The sequence below is a fragment of the Cyprinodon tularosa genome, unplaced genomic scaffold (genome assembly GCF_016077235.1).
Source record: "Cyprinodon tularosa strain WSP-4 unplaced genomic scaffold, ASM1607723v1 ctg667, whole genome shotgun sequence".
Classification (NCBI taxonomy): Eukaryota; Metazoa; Chordata; class Actinopteri; order Cyprinodontiformes; family Cyprinodontidae; genus Cyprinodon; species Cyprinodon tularosa.
The window spans coordinates 250,340-271,375 of NW_024039415.1; the positions used below are offsets into that span (position 1 = coordinate 250,340).

The 21,036-nt window shown below is 37.0% G+C and overlaps 1 protein-coding gene across 1 annotated transcript in view; it reads left to right on the forward strand.

Annotated features, from left to right (window-relative positions):
• tox3 (TOX high mobility group box family member 3) overlaps positions 1–20,720 on the forward strand; it is a 55,085-nt gene extending 34,365 nt beyond the window's left edge. Inside the window, exons 3-7 of the mRNA XM_038267248.1 lie at positions 2,977–3,225; positions 17,218–17,481; positions 17,838–18,068; positions 18,158–18,238; positions 18,353–20,720. Coding sequence (XP_038123176.1) covers positions 2,977–3,225; positions 17,218–17,481; positions 17,838–18,068; positions 18,158–18,238; positions 18,353–19,171 — 1,644 coding nt within the window. The 3' untranslated portion in view covers positions 19,172–20,720. The remainder of the gene's footprint in view (positions 1–2,976; positions 3,226–17,217; positions 17,482–17,837; positions 18,069–18,157; positions 18,239–18,352) is intronic.
• The last annotated feature ends 316 nt before the right edge of the window (positions 20,721–21,036 follow it).

The window sequence follows — 21,036 nt, forward strand, 5'->3', positions numbered from 1 at the left end:
CCACTAAAAAAACAAGTACTTCTCTGCACTGGATAAGTATCTGTGGTATCCTTAAAGGTCGCTGTCATGCCTTCTGTTGTTCCCTTTCAAAAGAGATTATGACCTCAGCAAACATTCATCTTTGACATTTGTCCAAAGCTCAAAATTGGGTCCATCATGTAATGTGCCTCAATATACAATTTACCATTTCCAAAATACTAATTTATGTAGTCATTATTATGACTTAATTATGACTATAAATATTAGTGACTGTCTTGTATTAAACAGTCTTCCTGTTCCTTCTGATTCTGAGTCTTCATTTACCTTATGCAAGGAAATCTGTGTCGATCAGCAGGTATTAACCCTTGTTTTGGTTAGTAGCTCATGTGAGCAGTGTTACTTATGTTAGTTTTCTCTTCCCGAACTCAGTCTTAGCTGTGCGTCTGACTCAGCATTCCCTTCATATAAGCCAAGGCAATGCATGGTAATGGCAGTATCCTAGACAAAAAAATGATTAAGGTAGAAACCCTGTTTGAAGCTGGTAATTGCTTGACTGTGGGAGAGTTTCACTGTTTAACAGGAAAATATATTTAATAACCATACAGTAGCAGCTACAAAGGAATGGTTTAAACCAAGCATAGTCATGTGTTTGGATGGTTCAATAAATTATTCTGAACAGTTTTCTGTATTATGTGCTTCTGTTTGATCACATTCGGAGGTCTGACCATTGATGAAGACAGTAAGGGTTGAAGAAAAACATGCAGCTTTTTCTAGTTATTTGAATAGCATGTAGCTGTCTTCATGTAGCTACATGATATAATCCAGATGAGACTGGGATAATTTAAAGGCTGCCCCTTTTTCATTTCCAAGGCATTGAAACAGGCAATAATAACCTATCGACAGTGTTCTGTTAAGAATAAAGAACAAAAATTCTCCCTGTTTGCCTCATTTTGCCATGAATTTGAAATTAACCTCTCATCGAAAACCACAATGATTATTCAGTGGTGAGGGAAGAAATCCAAACTGACACAGAAACCGTTGCATAGCAGGAGGAGACAAGCTAGGCAAGCACAACACTCTTATTAGCTCTCCCTTCATCAGTGCTTGTAAAGACAGCTGCCCTGAGCAGACAATGAATTAGTTTCGAGTGTCAATGTGCTAAAGGAAGCCAAGGAAACATTAATACTCCCTAATCAAGGTCTGCGTTGGCATATTCTCTTCCTTGTCTTCCTTCTGAAATTCCACTCCCTACCAGACACAGGGAGGAAAGGAAGACCAGAAAAAGACCATATTTCTCGAATTATATTGTGTTTTATATTTGCATATATATATATATATATATATATATATATATATATATATATATATATATATATATATATATATATATATATATATATATATAGCACTGCACATCTCCTTATAAGCACCACAATGGCTTTTTTGTTTTCTCTGACTGAGCGTTGACTTTTTTCTCTGACTTTTTTCAGATATTTGTTTCTCACTGTCTACTGGTGGCTCTATATTGCTCGATCATTAACAGCCTTCGTACTGAGCAGATCAGCCTGACTGCAGCGGAGGAAAGGCAAAAGAGAAGGTGCATTTGCATCCTGGTCGAGAGCACCAGGACTTCCAGTGTTCTGCATGATGGCCCTACGGGGAAACACCTATTATTCCTCATGCCACTGTATCAACACTGCAGTAAAGTCAGCTACTATGACATTTGCACCACCTGCCTTTCTTCAATATGATATAAACCACATTAAACTGTGGATCACCAGCTCCCTGGCCAGATCTTTAGAAGAGCTTATAAATTCAAAGAATATTATGAATTGCAATCCAGTTTTCATAAAAGGATATTTTTTTACCCACCGCTACTTAAACTTAATATGAAATGTGCTTGTTTGGAAAAAAGCTGTCGAACCCTCATTTAGCTTAAATAAAGTGGGAAAAAATGATGTCGCTGCAGCTGATGGTTGATAATAGAAAGCATTTGTATGACCTTTATTTGGTCACATCAGAGATCTTGCTGTTGACTCTGAAGCTAACAACTGTGATTTTTCTTTTGTTTAATGCTATCATGAGTTTTTGCATTCTTAGCAACAGTTACTTGCCATCTGATATAAAGATCCAGAGCTTTCTTTCTCTTAAATACATTCTACACTATATATTCTGCTGTGTTTTGATGCTAAAACCTAACTTGATTTTAGTAAAATAACATTTAATATTCCTAGTATTAGCATCAAAAGCCATGGTACTTCTAGAAGGCCAACTTGCACAGAAGCTTTCTGTGCAAGTTGGCAATGGCAAAAAATGGCAGGAGGCTCAGGTTGCATGCCGTAAAATAATGTGGTCCCACACTGTGGTCATTGTGAGAAGATAAGTATTTTGGCTATCCAAAGTCTGGCTTAATGCAATGTGCAGATCAAAACTAGACCCAAGAAGGTGAAAGTCCCATCCAAGAAGGCGCATAAGTAAATTAAGCATGACCAAAGCTTTAATTTGAAAGGCAGAAGGATTAGACCGTTTGATGAGCAGATTCAAGGGTGTGTATGAGGGGGAACAAAAAAACACTTCTGGCCAGGCGTTATAATCTTTGAAAATGTTCTTTAAACTCATCTATGTGACGTGCATTTTCCCTGCACTTCAGCCCAACATCTTCTATCCACAAGATTAAGGGCTTTTATCATGTATCCTCTCTTTTCACTGTGATTGCTCCTTGATATTTCTGCTTTTGACGTCCTCCTCCACACTTGCCTTTTACATCTTTTTTCCCCTCAAAGTGGACTTCAGTAGGTTTAGGAAATGTTAAATCTAACCACACTTAAAGGCGAGTGTATTACCACTCTACTAAAACACTCTTTCCGCTTAAGCAGAGTTGTTTGATTTAATCCTTGAAGGTTTATTTCCAGTGAATTTGATAAGACCGACCACATCAAATGCTGCACTATTTTGTATTTCATGGTTTTCTGTTGTTTTTCTTCGTCTTTTCTGTAGACGTTTCATACACCCAGCCTGGGGGATGAGGAGTTTGAGATCCCTCCCATAACACCTCCACCTGAGGCAGAGTCCAGCCTTGGACATGAAGTCAATTCCCCCTTTCCAGCAATGCCCGAGCCCCCAGCTCAGCATAGGGGTCCATTAATTCCCCAGTTTCCCCCACAAAGTCTGGAACTACCCTCCATTACCATCTCTCGTAACATGATGGACCAAGAAGGGGTCTCTGTCAACAACGGCCAACTTGTGGTGAGTATTGTCATGCTTTTTTGTAAACAAATAATCAGAAAAATTAACCATGTAAAGCCCTAATTATTCTGACTCCCCTAAATAAAATCAAGACAAATTACTTCTCACTGAAGTTAAGTAAAAAAAGTTTTGCCTATGTGTAATTACTTTAAACAGCTTTTCTCTGAATGTATCAGAGATTTGGTAGAGAACTTTACTAAGTAAAAAAAACAAACAATCATGTAGACCAAGTAGCACGCCAGTGAGGAAGTTTTGGGAAGGTTGAAAGCTAAGTTAAGTTTTGAAGCAATACCCCAAGTTTTGAACATCTTACATGGAACCATCATCTAGGAATTGAAAGACTGGTAAAATTGCATACCTGTTAAATCCTTGCTGTCCTTGGCCATGAACAGCCAAAGAGAGCATTCAAATTAGCAGCTATAGCACAAGTTTTGGGGGAGATGGAGACTAACATCTAAGGAGGAAATAAATCTCTGGTTAGTCATTTTACAAAGAAATTACGTCTTTGGAAGTTTAGCATTTCTTTATGCTCAAAATAAATCAAATATTTTGCTCTACATACACCATGCAATAATTAAAGGAAGGCTAAACCTTCACATCAGGCTTGAGCTGTTGTTTACACATGCACTGCCAGTACATGTGTTGTGGCGTTGTTTGTCTTAAGCAATTTGAGACAAACACTGCTTTTAAAAAGTAAATAGTTATGGTTACTAGTAACTGAGTTAGTAAAAGTAGCTATGCCATCACTTTTTATGATCTAGTGTCCAATAATTTGGAAAACTTTCCTGTTACTGTAATTTGAAATGTCACCAGAGATTCAGTTATGGAATATAAAGTGCTTGTTATTAATTAATAAATGTAATAATAAATTTAAAGGTCTACTCATCTAAAAAACATTGAAAACTAATATGTTCTATTTTGGTGGATATGATTTGCCAACTAAGTTGCAGTATGATTAAGTAGATATGATTATGTTTTGCACATTGACAGCCTTCAATTGGCTATAAAATAGGTATGAAGCTGAAAAATTATACTTTTTATGCAATTTAACAAAAATAAAATACACTGAGCAATGTAATTAAACTGCATAACACTATTCCAGTAGAAAAACATCAAAAGCCTGTCAGCTCGGTCAGTTTGGTCCTGGGATTTTTGTGTGAATAAAAATGAAACCAAGAAAGTAAAATCATTACTGCCCTGAACAAGTGAAGAACGTATCTTGATAAAATGTGTCAGTTATTATTATGTTGATGTGTGGAGCTTCTTTAGTTTATAGCTTCTTAGCTACGTTTATAAAGTTTTTGTTTCCGCACACGATGAGCAAATCACAGCAATATTTAGCCTTCAGTGAGCGCTTTTCCTGTATATTGCTGTCATTGAATCAGGGACTCTGCAGCATCGTCTCTTATCTGTTCTCAGGGTGACAATGCGCATGGCTATTGCCTGTGCCAAGTGTGCTTACATGTGCACCTTCCAATCACTTGCACTTACACCAGGAAACTGTAGTCCTTATTTTTACACGATAATTAATGAATAACAAATCAGTTTAAAGTGTAGTAAGTACTTTTAAATGCTTATTAATTACAGTGCTAGTTACAGAAAAAGTAAGGTTGTTACTGTGTTGCGTTACTTAATAACGTGTTAGTCCACTGGTGACACTGGTGGTAAGTAGCCAAAGGAAATCTGGTTGGGAATCAGTAGAAGCAGATAAAGGAATATTCTTCAAAAATAACAGAAAAATAGTTTGCCTTAAAAGTTTTTAGAATAGTGCAGAGGTTGATCTAACAGAAAGGCAGAAAACTTAAGTTTACTTTGAAAGCTATATAATGGTTTAGATTATAGTGAATGTATTGGCCCAGTCAAATTTCAAAACTAAACCTATGAATTAAGAAACATCTCTCTTGGTGGTCAAAGCTGTTAGAGACCCCCTGAAAAAAACTGGCCAGCCCCCCAAAAATTGTTGTTTTTCTTTGACAGGTAAATCAGACATAGCAACAGCTGTTTGAATCAACTGGGGGAAAAAAAACACATTTATTTCACACGGTACCAAAGGTTTGCAATAAGATCTAACAACAGCGATGCTGTATTACTGGTTTATTTTGTTAAAAAGTTTGAGTGAGAATAAACAACTTCGCCCAACAGATTAAATCTTTGTCCTTAGCACCCTTACCTCCTTCTGATTTGAATACCTTTGTCAGCATCAGGCATTGTTTACAACTCAGGATCTATGTAATCACTCTGACTAAATGTCATGATATTATGTTACTGCTAGGATTCAAAACAAAAAAGAAGAAACTTGCTAAGAGCATGGATGACCTCATCTGCCTATCTCTCTGTATGGTGAACAGATGTGAAGGGATCACAGGTGTTGAGATACAAAAGATGGATCTCTCCTAGGCAGACAAAATGGCACCCATACGTGTGCAGTTTCACATTTAGGTCACACTATCAGGAGGTTAGTTTGGGGTTTTTCCCTAGATGTAAAGGTTTTATTTTTGTACTTTTAGTTAAAAAAATAAAAATCTCGTTGGTTTACGTCAATGTTCACGAGCATCAAGTTTTGGAGAGCATCATAGTTAATCGTTTTAGTTCTGCAGAAATATCAAAAATAACACTAATATTCCACTTTAGCCATAAAGAATATTTGCAACGTCACACCTGAGCTGAATGTGTCCCAGTTGGAAGTTAGGAACCCAGTGGGATTTGCTAATTGTGGAGCTTCTAACATCTGTTAGCAGTAGTAATGGAACATTTCCATAAAAATATTATTTAGCCTATATATTTTTTTAGGGATGCACGATATAATCGGCCCCCTGTCGGTATCGGCCTGTATCGGCCTTAAAACTGAATATCGGACATCGGCCACCCCACCGATATTTAACCCGATATTTGATCAGCTTCTGAGTTTCTAAAGTCTAAAAAAACAAAAACTACTTCTTCTTCTTCCTCAAAAACTTCTTTTTTACAGACTTAAAAACTTCTACAGACAAGGGAAAAAAATATTGATACATTAAAATATCACAATATCTTCATATGCTGATATATTGCCATTTAAAAACACCATATCAATCTCTTTTACTAATGAAATATTGCTATATGTCATCGTTATGCTACGAAATCCCCCGAAAATTCACAAAATTTTGCCATATTTTTATATGTTGATATATTGATGTGGTATCGATCTATTTTACTAACAAAATCTCACAAGAATTTGCAAAATATCACGAGAGTTTGTAACAGAACGATGAAATTTTACGAGATTTTGAAAGTAAAATAGATCGATACCGCGTTTTTAAAAATCAATTTGATATCAGTATATGAAAATATATTTGAGTGTATTATTTTTCAAAGTGTCAGAAATGGATAACAAAACTGCTATTTTCAATGACTACTTATTTTTGTCCGGCTTTAACATCGGTATCGGTATCGGTTATCGGCTGCATGAGTTTTAAAATATCGGCATATCGGATATCGGCCACAATCCCAATATCGTGCATCCCTATATTTTTTTTATATTGTATTTAATATTGCTATTGATGTCATTAAAAAAAGCTTTCAACTCTAATAAATATCTACTAGCAGTCTGCAAACCCAACGTGAGTTCCTATTGTCAGTATGCATGGAAGCCATAATGGATACTGACCTCAGGGCTGTTTAGTGACCACCTGCTGTACCTCAGTTAGCGTTCCTGAATTTTCAGTTTAGACATTTTATAATTTTGTCAACTAGAATTATTTTTTAAGACTATTAGCAACCACTATTGGGAATTACTGGTAATGATATTCCAATGGTAAGTATTTGTAAATCAAACAAACACTATTATCAACCTCAACAAAACATTTACAAAAACGTTCACATTTAGGCATTTAGAATTTGGATTTAAATGACCTGGATTTGAATACACAGCTTTTTTCTTCTAAATCCTGTGTCTCCATTTTTAAGTGAGTCAAAGATACAAATCCATTGGTTCCAGCTACTGTTGATTAGAACATCATAAAGACTATCTTTGTAGAATTGTAGATTAAATATCTTGTTCTTAATAAAGATATCCTGCTGCAGGTTGTGAGATCATCATCTTAGGGTGAAAATGCATTTTCAAATGCCACAATCATAGAAGCACTGAGAGGGAAAAATGAAAATGTCACTGGCTGACTAGTTGTCTTACAAACCTATTACAGAAATGGAAAATTCATTTAGAAGCGAAGAAATAAAAGGACAAATGCATGAACAAGGACATAGTGATATCTGTGCCACATTTACTTGCAAGCCACAAATAACATTGCATCAAACCAACCAGTCATTATCATTAGAACTGTATGAATAAGTCAAATATGGGTTAGAAGTGCTGCTCTAACCCTCCCTACTCTGATATTTATTTACATTCCATATGGTAACTCTATAAAAAAGTACCATTATTTTTCTTGCTTCTATTCATCTGGCATATAAAATAATTGCAGCTTTTATAATATCTGTGCCCCATATAGTAAGTTAGCCCCAAAAGGCTTTTTGCCTAAAGAATTTTCATTTCATGGTCAGTTAAGCTTTCTGCATCTGGAAGAAACAGAACCTCAACACAATTACATTCCTGACTATTCTGCCGACTTGCTGGAGGATTAGATTTGATTCTCAAACATTATTCCTCTTTAACACCATTTGCATGGCTCATGTCTCTGATTGTGCAGAGACTCTATTAAAATCTGAGGGGAGAATATGGGTCTGTGCTCTCTGCCTACCGGCATTGATGCCGGCACACTGCTCACTTGTTATCAGTCATCACACATTGTAGTGCAGGAAGACTTGTGGTGGCCCTTCATTTTTCTTGCAAATGGGATTGATCCCCAAAAGTCTTATGACTGTCTATATAAGCTCTTTTCATCTGCGGTCTTATCTCTGCTTTGAAAGCAGAGCACAACTTCTAAATGAGATAAGTAACAGTGTCGTTTGCACTGGCTTCTATATTCAGAGACAATGATTTACACAGGCCCTAGGAGAGGTGTTTTGTCATTTTGTCAGCACACTGATAAAGGAATGACAACCTTATATACATGATTACATTCTGGGTTATTTGTTATGGCTGCAGGGGCAAACAAATAAACAGTGCACTATTGCAATTACATTTTTCATCAAGCCACCATGCTCATATTTCCCAACACTTATTTAGCTTGCTTTGTGCTGGCTATCTGGTGCAGAATTCTTTCTGTATGTGAACATCTCTTTCTTATCACAACTTAATGAGAAACCCATCCAGTAAATATACCTAGGCTCTTTTGAAAACCTGCTTCCACGCCGTTGCATTGCCAAGTGTTCTGCTAATTCTTCTCCTTCCCCTTAATGTTCAGTGTATGTCTTGTAAATTGGACACAGATGCGGGGTTCGTACAAAAAAGGAATACATTTTTTCAGCTGCAGTGTGCCTAGCAAGCCTTGAATCTGAAGTCATTATTTATTTAATCTACTCTCCTAACAAGATTCTGACTCATTTTTGTCTCACAGCATGTGTCCTCCTGATTTGTGATTGAGTCTCAATAGTGCCAAATAGTACTGGAGTTAGAGCTGCCAGTATTGCTTTATTCACAATTTCGTCTCGATTTTCTTTTTCTGCATGCTGCACAGCAAGTGTCTGTGGGTTCCATTTCAAAAAACACCTGGTGCCTTCACCACATTTTAGGGTTTTCTTGACACATGTAAGCTTGCTCTGAAATGGGCTATCCATCCTCTGTGATTGGATCCAAAGCCTACAGTAGTCAACTGGTTGGATTGGATGTTAAAATCAATATTCAGGGGATCCGAGCCCCGCTGTCTCATCGCATTTACCACTGTGGGGTGACACATTATGTATTTTTCATTTAATTCACAACTAGCTGTTTCACACGACATTAGCTTTACAGCTGGAGATACGCTGATGTTTAATAGCACTGAGGTTTAGTCATATATATGTAAAAGAAGAGAGGCAGAAAGTGCAACATTTTTTTTTAGGGGTTGTAATGATATTAACTTGTTTTTTTCAGATTTTCTTCAAGGTTGTTGGTATTACCCAATGTCTCTTTGTCAAACTTGAGCAAAAAAACAAATGTATATTGTAAGATGAAGTTACTTCAAATAGGATAATAAATTATATATTTCTGAAACACTTTTTACTATTTTTTGTGGTAAAAATAATATTTGTAATATTACATACGTTATGTTAGTATTAAAGGTTTTCTCACATTTTTTTAAGTTAGGCAATAACAGCCCTTCTCACCCATAATTTGTCCAACATTGTGACTGTTAGCTGTTTTATGTTGTTTTAAAATGTTTTTTTTTTCTTTTAGTGTAGAGCAATATTGGCTTTAGGCTCTAATTGTGAAGTTTTGTAAAAAGTTTAGTCTTTGTCCATAAGCCAAGATAAATCATCTTAAATTTTATATTTCAAGAAATAAATGGAAAAAAGTTTAAAGAATGAACAAGAACATTATAAAAGAGTCCAAAATATAATCTGAAAGTCATAGGGGTGTAAATCACATCCATCATGGCGATTCGATTCAGTATCGATTTCCTGACCAAACGATTCGATTATTTTCGATAATCAAGAATACACCACGATTCGATTCGATTAATCGATCAATCGGTTATTTTTTATTTTTTATATATTTTTTTTTTTACACCTTACAGACTAAACAAAGTTTCAAGTTTGAAATAAATCAATGAAAGCTGTAATATCATTATACATTTTCTTTAGAAACAACAGCAAATAACAGAAGTAGAAAAGTTGCATCAAAAAATACTGCAAAAATACTGCACAATATCAGTGTAAGGAGTTCAATGCAATACCTTGGCTCTAGAGAAACTGTCCAACATATTTTTTTTAGAATGTAATAAATATACTCAGGAAAGAGAGATCTTGCTTAGAGAGTTAGACAGGAATAAAAATAAACTACATATAAGGGAATTGTTTCAAAGGTCATCTGGGGATGTAGTTTTTGGGAGTATTTTTAATTTTCTAAGAAGAACGGGTATTTTAGGGAGAATATAATAGTTTGTCTGGTCTATACTCCATTCTGGAAGGTGGCGGTAATGCACCTATAAGTTGTTTGCCAACCGCCATTAAAAAAAAAGAAGAAGAAGAAGGCTTCAGACTGTCGACGTCACCGCCCCCTTGAGAGACGCTCCGCTGCTCCTCTCCCAGATTGTAGCTGACCGCAAACAGTGCAGCAGACAGGAGGCCGGCTTGTTTTGTTTTTATGACCGAAATTGCGGAAAACAACTCGTGAAGTTTGACCCGCTAGAAGAGCGAGGTGCGCGAGAATGCTGGGAGCCTTTTTCCAGCTGAATCTCCGCTCTTTTTGCCCTCATGTCCCTTCGTCGTCGGACTAAACTTGTCCCCACTTCCTCACCGCCTCGGCCGTATCGAGACCCACAGTGTGTAGCACAGACCACGCTTCAATACTGAGCATAATTTAAAAATGTCTGTGTCAAGCTTGCTGCAACAAACTGCTGTAAGAGTATAACCAGGAAGCGCGGTAGGAGGGCAAAATAGGTTTAGCGGCACCGCAGCACGGGAGGGAGAATTACGCCCAGGAGGAAATGGATAAAAATAGACCGGAGGAAAAAAAAAACATGAATCGATTATCTTGCGGACGTGTCGATGCATCGGATCGTCGGCTTTTGGATCGATGCATCGATACAAAACGATTATTATTTACACCCCTAGAAAGTCAGTGGACTACTTGTATTGCTATGACTTCATCATGTAAGTATGTTTTTAATTTAGAGAGATTTTAACATGTTTTATCAGCTTAAAGGAAAACATTTACTGTACCAGCTAATTTATGGAGTGTTCTGTAATAAACTCTTAGGGAGGAACTAGTCTTAAAAAAACTAAAGAAAAGAAAAAACAGCAGAGTCACCATATGACTTTTAACCTGTTATTCTTTTATTAATTTGACTGTTTAAGTTCAGCCTCCGTTTTTAAACTGCCTCGTCTTAAATCAGGCAGGTCAAAACAGAAACCTGAATGATGGCAGTCTCCACATTTTGTTGGTCACTATAGCCCCATTTACACTTCTCTCTAAAGCCGACCCGTGTCGACTTCAGACCGAGCTTGGATCAGTTAACCGTGCCGAGCTCGGTTCCTTACGACCGTTTACACACCACGCTATCACGGTTCCTCGCCTCCTATTGACGATCTACGGCACTACCACTTTCTAGAGCTAAAAAAGCAAATGAACATGGCGACGACCGCAACATTCGGGAAGTTTGGTTATACTTATGATATTTCATTGTTTGCGGAGAGTCAGGCGAAGAAGGCAGCCTTTGGTGAATTTACTTGACAGAGTTGGATTTTCGGAAGTGGATAAGACAAACGATAGTCTAATCAGGACTTTACAGATGCTGGAAACAATGACAGACCCTGAGGTTCATCACACTGCTAAGAACAATCATCACTCGAAATCGTGTGGCATGGAAGGAAGCTAGTATTTTTATGAATGTCTGAAATTTCATGATTATGGAGGCTGAATGTAAGGAGAGGACGCGGTCTGCTAATGCCATCTTTATCTGAGGAACTGAGCCAGAACTGTTGTGTCTGGCATGGTCCGGTTCAGTTTTGCTTGCCATTTAAACTCAAAAGTTTTCTCTTTTACCGTGCTCGGACCGATCGCGCCATGGTTTTAAATGGGTATTGTAAATGCTGGTAATGAGCCATTCCCTCCTTTGAAAGAAACAGTGGCATTGCCAGTGTTTGCAGCAGTGGAAATATGCTATACTGGCACCCTGTATATACCTGGATAGTAATGTACATTCCAGGGCTATGCAGGTATATACATTAATTTCTGAAACAAGTACCTTGTTTCAGAAATTAATGTTGTGTCAATTTATTGAAACAAGTTCTTTCGGATTTAACTTCTTACAATGTTTGATATCCTTTGCCGATCACCAATGAGTACAATACCTTTCACTTCTGAAAGCCCGCTATATCCTGAATGAAATGGAAAATGTGAGCACTGTTGCAGAAAGCCTGTTTTCCTACACATCCCTCTTATCTCCCTTTCAAGCCAAGAGGCACTGACATGAGTTGTACATCAATTTAAGAGAGTGGTTTTTTTTTTACTTCTTTTTTTTTCTACCCTCTTTTTTTTTTTCTTCCTTGACAGCAATTGTGACATATTGGGTCAGTCAGAAATGAAAAATATTCATGCAGGCATGCAATACTTGTAATGAAGTCTCAGCTTGACCTTCTGCATGATTGATTTTGTAATTTTCTTTTTTTGTAAGGTTCTCAAACTGAAATGATGTCATGTTGGACAGGTTTTAAATACACATAATCTATAAAGAGAAATTGTAGATAGGGGTATGGGTCGGTGGTTCTACCAAACTGGAGAGAGGAGAGGTTGCCTGTTGGGTTTAGAGTCTGAGAGCAGAGGTTAGCAGAGTAAGGAAATGCATTTTAATTGTGGGTTAGAAGTGCATAATTCTGTGTTTTCCCAATTAGAGCAGGTAAGACTGTGAAATGTGTTTAACTGAGATGGCACAGTGGGAGAAGAAAATAATAATTTATCTAATAATTTATCTTTATGCCGTTATAGCCTTTACCAGGGTACAGAGTTCCATTTTTCTCATTTGGCTTAAGTACAGACTTCAGCAGGTTGCAGAAAATGGAGGGAGAAAAAAAAAACATGTACCCGTTTAGAAGCAGAGTAAAGGAATATGTGCAGAGCGCTGATAAACTATCTTTAATAGGACTGACCTTTCATGCTGGCGAAAGTTACTGGGGGATTCATCCTTATAATTACCATATAGATGATTTTACCCCTCTCCTGCCATGGAACATTTCCAAGAGCTCTGGCATTGATTGAATGGAAATTGAACTTGTTAACATTCTTTTCAGCCTGTTACAGCTTGGTGCCACTGTTCATAAATTCTGCCCAAATTCAGATTTCCAGAATCTTTAAAAAAAGATTTGAGGTTGTTTATTTATTGACATCAGTGCTGAGATTTTTATCAGTGGTTGAATGTATTATGTTTTCATTGGAGACTGGCTGCAGTGTTTACTGTGAGAAAGATTTTTTGCACTGTCAATAAACTGATTTTCTTTTTTTTTTTCTTCTTCTTTTTAATTTTGTTCATGTTTCCATGTTTAGATTTTAAGAGGCTCAGCTCAACAGTAATGTGGGAAATAAGCTGTTTACTCCTTTTATATGAAGGACATTAAAAAATATAGTGTTAATTTTTGCTGTTTTATTGTTTTACTTAAAAAAAACATTTATGGGAAACATATCCACACAAACATGTAAATCTAAATAAGGGCAAGCGCATCTGGCTGCTGTGTTTTCAAGATAAAGACTTATTTGCAGATTCATGATCATTATCAAAATATCTCACTGCTGTGACTGCTGGTGATACTGCAATCAAAATGCAAATGAGCAAGCTTGGGGACAGAGGTAAACACAAGTTTGTCAGATTTATATTCACAATCAAGACATCTGTTACTTAATGTTTCTAATTTGTCAGGCTTTCATTTTAATCAAGTATCATAACACTGGCATTTATTCAAGATGGCTGATATCAATATGCACTGATAAAGGGCTTTGTTGTACAGTCCTCCCAAAAAAAATACATTTCTTAGAACAGGTCGCCATAAGACCTGCAACTTTAGAGAGAAATTAATTGCAATATTTATTTTCCTCAATGACTGAATACAGTATTTACTGCTTAAACATCCATAGCAAAAACAAAATCAAGGGCAGTGAAAGCCTGTTCAGCTGGCCGACTATTTTATTTGCATGCAGATTATAAATGGAAGAGTCCTTGAAATATAATGACCCAGTAAATATTACATCCAAGCAGTCCAATGCCATTGATATATGGGACACTTTATAATATTTTTTATATAGTGCAATGCATTATTCAGTTTTTACTAAACCAAAACAAAGTTTATTATGTTTACTGAGAGCGAGAATGGAAAGAATTCTTAGTTATGGTGTGTTTACAGGATATGGGTTTAAAAAAATCAAGCTTTTTTCACAGATCAAAGCTCATTGAGCGAAATTTGGGCCAATTCTACTCCCTAGTGCATTTCCAATGTTTTCAGTCTAAGATGCTAGCAAATAAATGATCCTTCTACACGTGGAAAATAACACATTTTTCATGATGCTGAATGTAACATAATCAAGTCTGTATCAAACTATGATCAGCTAAGCTGATTTTGTTAAATGTGCAGCATTTAATTTGTAGCCAACTGGAAAAAATCCCCAAATTACAAACAGACATCAGAAAGGTTGATGGCTTGGAGTCAGAACTGCTCCTTAAAGATTGCATAAAAATGTTATTAATTTATACAGACGGCCACAACTAATCAGTTCAGTGTGTGCCTTTGATATTCTCTGCAAGCAAAGAGCAAATTGTTAGCCACTCGGTTCTCAGTAATGACAATAGTCCTTGCAGATATTTAAATAATAGTTATTTGGTTACAGGTCTGTATACGGCAGCTTTTATTTGCAAGATTTTCAAACCTGCAGGTTAACAAGCGTATTGCTTTTATTTATTTCCCTGGCATTGCACCACCTTTTTCATAAACCTGCTCGCACTTGTAAATATAAATCTGTTCTCACTTGGTATATTGTATTTATGATAAGGAGGACACAGCGTATGGAAAATAAATGGATTGTAGATCCAATATGTGCCTGTCTGCAATAGTGTTACAATATTGTTTTTGAAGACCGGCATTCATAAGGTTCTTTCAATAAAGCCAGGTGCATGGGTTTATGATGTGTTGATGTTAGGAGAGATTGAGTTTGCGCTGCTGAATAGCAGATGGATGTACCCAGGGAGAACAAGTCAGCTTTTCTGTTCTGTTCATGTCTCCTTCTCTATTTCATGTCAGCTCTGCTGGCTCTCTGATCAGTCTTCCCTCTGGAGACCAAGCAGAACTTGTAATTTCATCCTTGCCACAATCAGCGTAAACATGTTGTTTGTAACTTTAGGAGTGTTTGAAGAGCTCAACGTTTCATTTTGAAAAATAAAAAATCAGACCTGTAGGAAGTGCTGTGCTGGTTTGATGGCTTTAGCTTATTGATTTATAAAGATGATTTTCTTTTTTATTATTATTATTGTTTCCTTATTCTTCCTGGTAAAATATATAGTATTAAAAGTAATACTTCTGTTGATTTACACCCTTAAAACAAAACATATCTGCAGTTACTAGACTAATGTTATGGCATGTACAGACTATTCTTAATGTACCATTTAAAGTTATGTACATTTGTTTTTTTGTTGGCCCTTAAAACTCACCTATCAAAGCTGTGAGCTGTGATTTACCCAAAATCAGAGCTGGATGATCCACCGTTTATTTGTCAAGATAATTTATGAGTTCAATGAAAAGATATTCAATAGTTAGTACATCTTGACATTAAATCTTCAACAGAACAGTCAATAGAATGCTATGACCCATTTTTCCCCCCATCACATGAATACAGGTTGAGTTCAGGCAGCAAGGTGTAACACTGAGTAGAACGTATTCTCAGAAATGAGCATTGTACAGCTAGATAGAGGAGTATTAGACACATTAGTAGGCTAATAATGGAGATGAAACAAAATACATTAGGTTATAGCTAATTATTCTCTATAACCTCTTTATGCAGATGATTTACCAATTCCATTTTAAATCCCTGTATTTCTTTGCTGTGTCTGCTATGGCTTCATGAATCTTGTAGGTAATGAAAATTAATGTGAACAATTTAGTTACCTTTTTCTTTAAATAAATACAAGCTAAAAACCCTTCTTTTTGGATATAAAAAGCACTTCTTTTGAATTTAAAGTACAGACATAATCCATCATTTTAAATATAAGCAGTCTTAGTTTCTAGATCCCTGCAATTTAGCACAAAACCAAACACAGATGTTACATCTTGTTCTACTTTAAAATACTGGAGCTTTTATTTGTAATAATTCCTGTTCTACAAAAAACACCAGTCTTTTAGTTATAACAGCCCATTAGGGTTTCAATACAATTCTTTTGTTTGATTACGTGTGATATATCTGATATTTTATCTTGCTAGGCTTTTTTATTGTCTTTTAAACTATTTTATGACAAACAGCCCTCTGGGGCTGGCAAAGATTTTAATGTTATGATGTTCAATATTTGCTTGTAATCTACACTTGTCTTAATGAAAAAAAAGCACATAGAAAGAGGAGAGAGACGTTTTGCTCAATCCCATATCCCAATAGTTTCTTAGCCTGTATACATAAACCAAATGCCTGATTGTTTATTTTCACAATACCTCAACTTTAGCCCTCAGTCACTGTGGAAAAAGAAGAGTGTTCAAAGACCTGCAAATTCGCTTTTTTTTCCTGATTACAGTTGGGTATTGGATGATGGTTTTTGTAATTTCGACACAAATACTGCGCCTATTATGCAGCCTAAAGATGGTTCACAGACACGGACTATCAAAATGTTATTTAGTAAGAATGCTTTCAGCCATTTCTATGAAAGGTTTGACAGTGATGGAGCCTTTTTTCATTTTGTTCTATATCTTAACTTAGTTTGTGAACTTTTTTTTTTTTTTTATACCTTTAATAAGTTAATAGACCTATAATTGACTATCGAGCCCTTACTTGGTCTCTTTGCCTTAGTGGGTTTTCTATCTAAAGCATTACCTTTGGATCTGTTCTTTGGTTGTCTTCTTGCATATTGGCATAGCTTCACCATATTATTAAGAGGGTAAACGCTTCCTCGCTCATCCATACCTATTGTCTTTTAGTCATCCTGTTCCTGGTCTTACAACAATTCCTTATGCTGCTCTAAATCAGAATTCCCATTTTAACAACATATGTAGCCCCTTCCTGTTGTTCCCATTGCATTCAACCAGATATGTTTCATATCAGTTTGGCTTTCAGTTGTCTAAAGGTTAAGAATAAACTAAATGACTAAATGAATGTCTTAGTAAGAATGTTTTAAGTTTATAAAATAGTTCCTATGTTATTTCTTACTCTGTACTTCTTCCATTTATCTTTTCTAGAATGTTGGGCCTGGTCATCTACGACAGTACCCATCCAATCCATCCATGGTAATGAAATCCATCATCAGCATGAACAGCCCTAATGGCATGATGTCACGGAATCAGTTGTCCACCATCAACCAATCACAGCTCAATGGACAGTTGAGTTTGAATATGGCTGGACCCAACATCAACCATACGTCACCATCACCCCCTGCCAGCAAGTCAGCAACACCCTCTCCATCCAGTTCCATCAACGAAGACGATCAGGACGACGGCAACAGGGTGAGTAAAGCAATAGGCAGGTGTTATTTTAGATGTTTAGATGTCCCCATTTTTCTTATCTTCCAATTTGGACTGGCTTGTTTAAAAAACATGTGTTACTTTTCTTTATATGTAAGGAAATTAATAGGCAATAGTCTCACAGATTGTGAGAAACCATTTTAGTAAAGTTAAAGGTTTATTTAAATTTGGGGCTTGGCTTGGCGCAGGGGTAAAGCAAGTGCATCTAATGTTTGAATACTGAACCAAACACCTTTTCTGCCCTTCTTTCTCCACCGCATTTCCTGTCCATCTACCAGCAAGTGCCACAAAGTAAAAAAAAAGATAAAGAAAAATGTCAATTTTTTGTTTTATTTAAGGTTATTGGAGAGAAGCGACCAGCACCAATGGATCCGACAAAGAAGCCCAAGACTCCTAAAAAGAAAAAGAAGAAGGATCCCAATGAGCCTCAAAAGCCAGTTTCTGCTTATGCCCTGTTCTTCAGAGATACTCAGGCTGCTATCAAAGGTCAAAACCCCAACGCTACTTTTGGAGAAGTGTCTAAGATTGTAGCCTCAATGTGGGATGGCCTTGGAGAGGAACAGAAGCAGGTACTCCTAAGATATTTTTTTATTTTATTTTTTTATTTTCTGAAAATAGTTTTTTTTACTAATTTGAACCCAAATCTCTCCCTTTAAAGGTTTATAAAAGCAAAACAGAAGCTGCCAAGAAGGAATATTTAAAAGCCCTCGCTGCTTACCGTGCAAGCCTGGTCTCCAAGGTAAGAACTCGTATTTTTACCTTATCCGAAGTTAAACTAAGAAATGTTTTACTTTATTACCTATAAGGCATTCTGAACTTAACAATAAAAGGTCATGTTTGTCAATCCATCCAGGCTGCAGCAGAATCAGCTGAAGCCCAAACCATCCGAACCGTTCAGCAGACCCTGGCCTCCACCAGCCTCTCCCCTGGGCTTGTGTTACCTACGCCCCACAACCAGCATCCCGCCATGCCATCAGCTTCCCAGGCCCTGCAGCAAGCACTGCCACGGGCTATTGCTCCAAAACCTCTACAGATGAGACTAGGGGGCAGCCATGTTGTGACATCAGTAACAGTTTCCCACCAGAACATGTCCTCCGGGATGCCTCCGCAGCTGTTGGGCCAGATGGGTGCTGGCGGGCCTATGGTTGCGGGTGCTCAGTCCACAGCAGTGTCTCAGATGAGTCCACCCATGCAATCAGTGCAACAGCATGCCATGCAGCAGCTCCAGCAGCAGCAACAGCAGCAACAGATGCAACAGCACCTCCAGCACCATCAAATGCAGCAGCAGCAGATGCATCACCAACAGATCCAGCAGCAGATGCAGCATCAGCATTTCCAGCACCACCTCCAGCAGCAGCTGCAGCAGCACCAGCACCATATGCAACAACAGCAACAACAACAGCAGCAACAACAACAGCAGCACATGCAAATGCAGCACATGCAAATGCAACATCAACTGCATCAGCAGCAGATCCAACATCTCCAACAACAGCAGCAGCAGCAACAGCAGCACCAGTCGCAGTGTTCCCCACCCCAGCACTCACCTGGTACACCTCACTCAGTAGGAGGTTCTGCATCCCTTGGAAGCCCTCAGCCGGCCCCTCAGCAGCAACCACACCCCTCCCAAATTCAGGCCCATGCACAGGTCCTCTCACAGGTCAGCATTTACTGAGCCAAATGGAAATTTTAAAGAACAGGAATAGAATAAAAGCATCACCCGTTGTTGCTTTTCCAAGTTGCACTTAAGAAGTGTGTAAAATTTAGAATGTTATATAAAGAACATGTTTATTGTTGTAGACAGTTATGCACATACATGTACAGAGGGTCAACTTGTTTTCTGGGGTTTCGTCTATGAAGAGGCTGCAAACAGATCACAGCTTCTTAGATTGAGAACCCAGTGGTTGTTTGTGATGTCTTTCAGTTGATCATTTGAACTTACTGGTTACACTAAATGCTGAAGACATTTATCTTCCTCTCTTTTATTTAACAATAAAGCTTTATTTATGAGGCCAGAGATGCGAGAACAGCACAGTGCAAGGACATTTGGAAAACATTTGTATCACTCCTTGCCTGTGTTAGGTGACTCACTAGATCTATGCTGGAAACCAGGAACCCACACATCAACTGTTTGTTCCCATACTGGCCAGTATATACAAGACTTTCTTTCCTCCATCTTTCCTGCAAATCTAAATGCTCAAATCATCACACAGGGGGTGGCTCGGTGATATTTAAAGACACTTTCATGCCATGCCACAAAAGCAGACAATTTCTTTGAAGAATGAAGAGAACTGGAAATAACAGGCCTTTGGAAGCAGTTATCTGGATGAATGACTGAACTGACAGAGACAGAAACTGCCATAAATCATTTATGTCATCACACCATCAAACTGTAGCTGTAATCTGCTGTACATGTTTTGTAGAGAAGAGATGAGATCTCCTGTTTGCAGCAATTTACCCTCCAGACTATTTTCCCAAAAAGGGTGTAACTGGCTGTCTCTGCCGAATTTCAATCCCAAAAATAACTTCTTAAATGAATCTTATTGCTTTTATGTCAAATGTATAACAGTTTAATTATGTTGCTTTGGGTTTTTTTGCATATAAAATTTAATATTTTACAGATTTCAGGATCAAGGCAGATGATGTATGGATTCTTGTATTTTTACTCTGCTTACCAATACTGATATTGACAGAAAAATAATGCAGAGCCAGTTTGTTGCACTGCCAAAGCCAACGCAAAATGTATTGGAGATTGTTTTGTTTTCTTTGTTTGCCAGTTGTACAGAAGTCAACAGGAGAAAAAAGAAAATGTACATTTTTTTTCATATCACCTGTTGTAAAGTTTTAATATGTGAGGCTTTAATTAAAACATTGTTTTAATGACCTGTGGATTGCTGTATCACATATTGCATTTCTGCTCTTTTATACTTTTTTATAAGTTCCAATAGCAGCAATTCATTTTGTTTGTATTTTTGCTTACACACCAAGTACAGATGCAAACTGTCCCTAGGATAAATGGATATCACTATGAAGTTCTCTGGTGGGGGGGGGAAGGTGTTTGCAGCTTGCAGTAGAAAATGTAACTTAATTTTGGAGTTTTCGCGCAGCCATGAAGACAGTCCAGAGGCATTCCATCATTAATATGATCGTAGCCATAATTTTGTATGAAGTATTATTATATATTTCTTTGTGTCTCTGTTTAAAATTAAACTATCAATCAAATATTTATCTGGAGGAATCAGTTTCTTTTGAGGCCGTCATTTCTACGAAATTCTTTCACATCACATTAGCTACTGAGAACATATTACAGTACTTTGCAAAAGAATTCAAAATGTACTTTTTTTCACATTTTGTCATGTTACAGTACTTTCCAGTCTTTAAAATATTTTATTTTATTTTTTGGAAAGACAAAAACAAACTAATGAATAATTGGAAGAGTAATAATAGTAGAATTGTAATAATAAAGTAAATACATGTACAAATTCAGTTCCGTTTAAATTTATTGCTCTTAATAAAGCCCAGTGCTGCCAACCACCCATA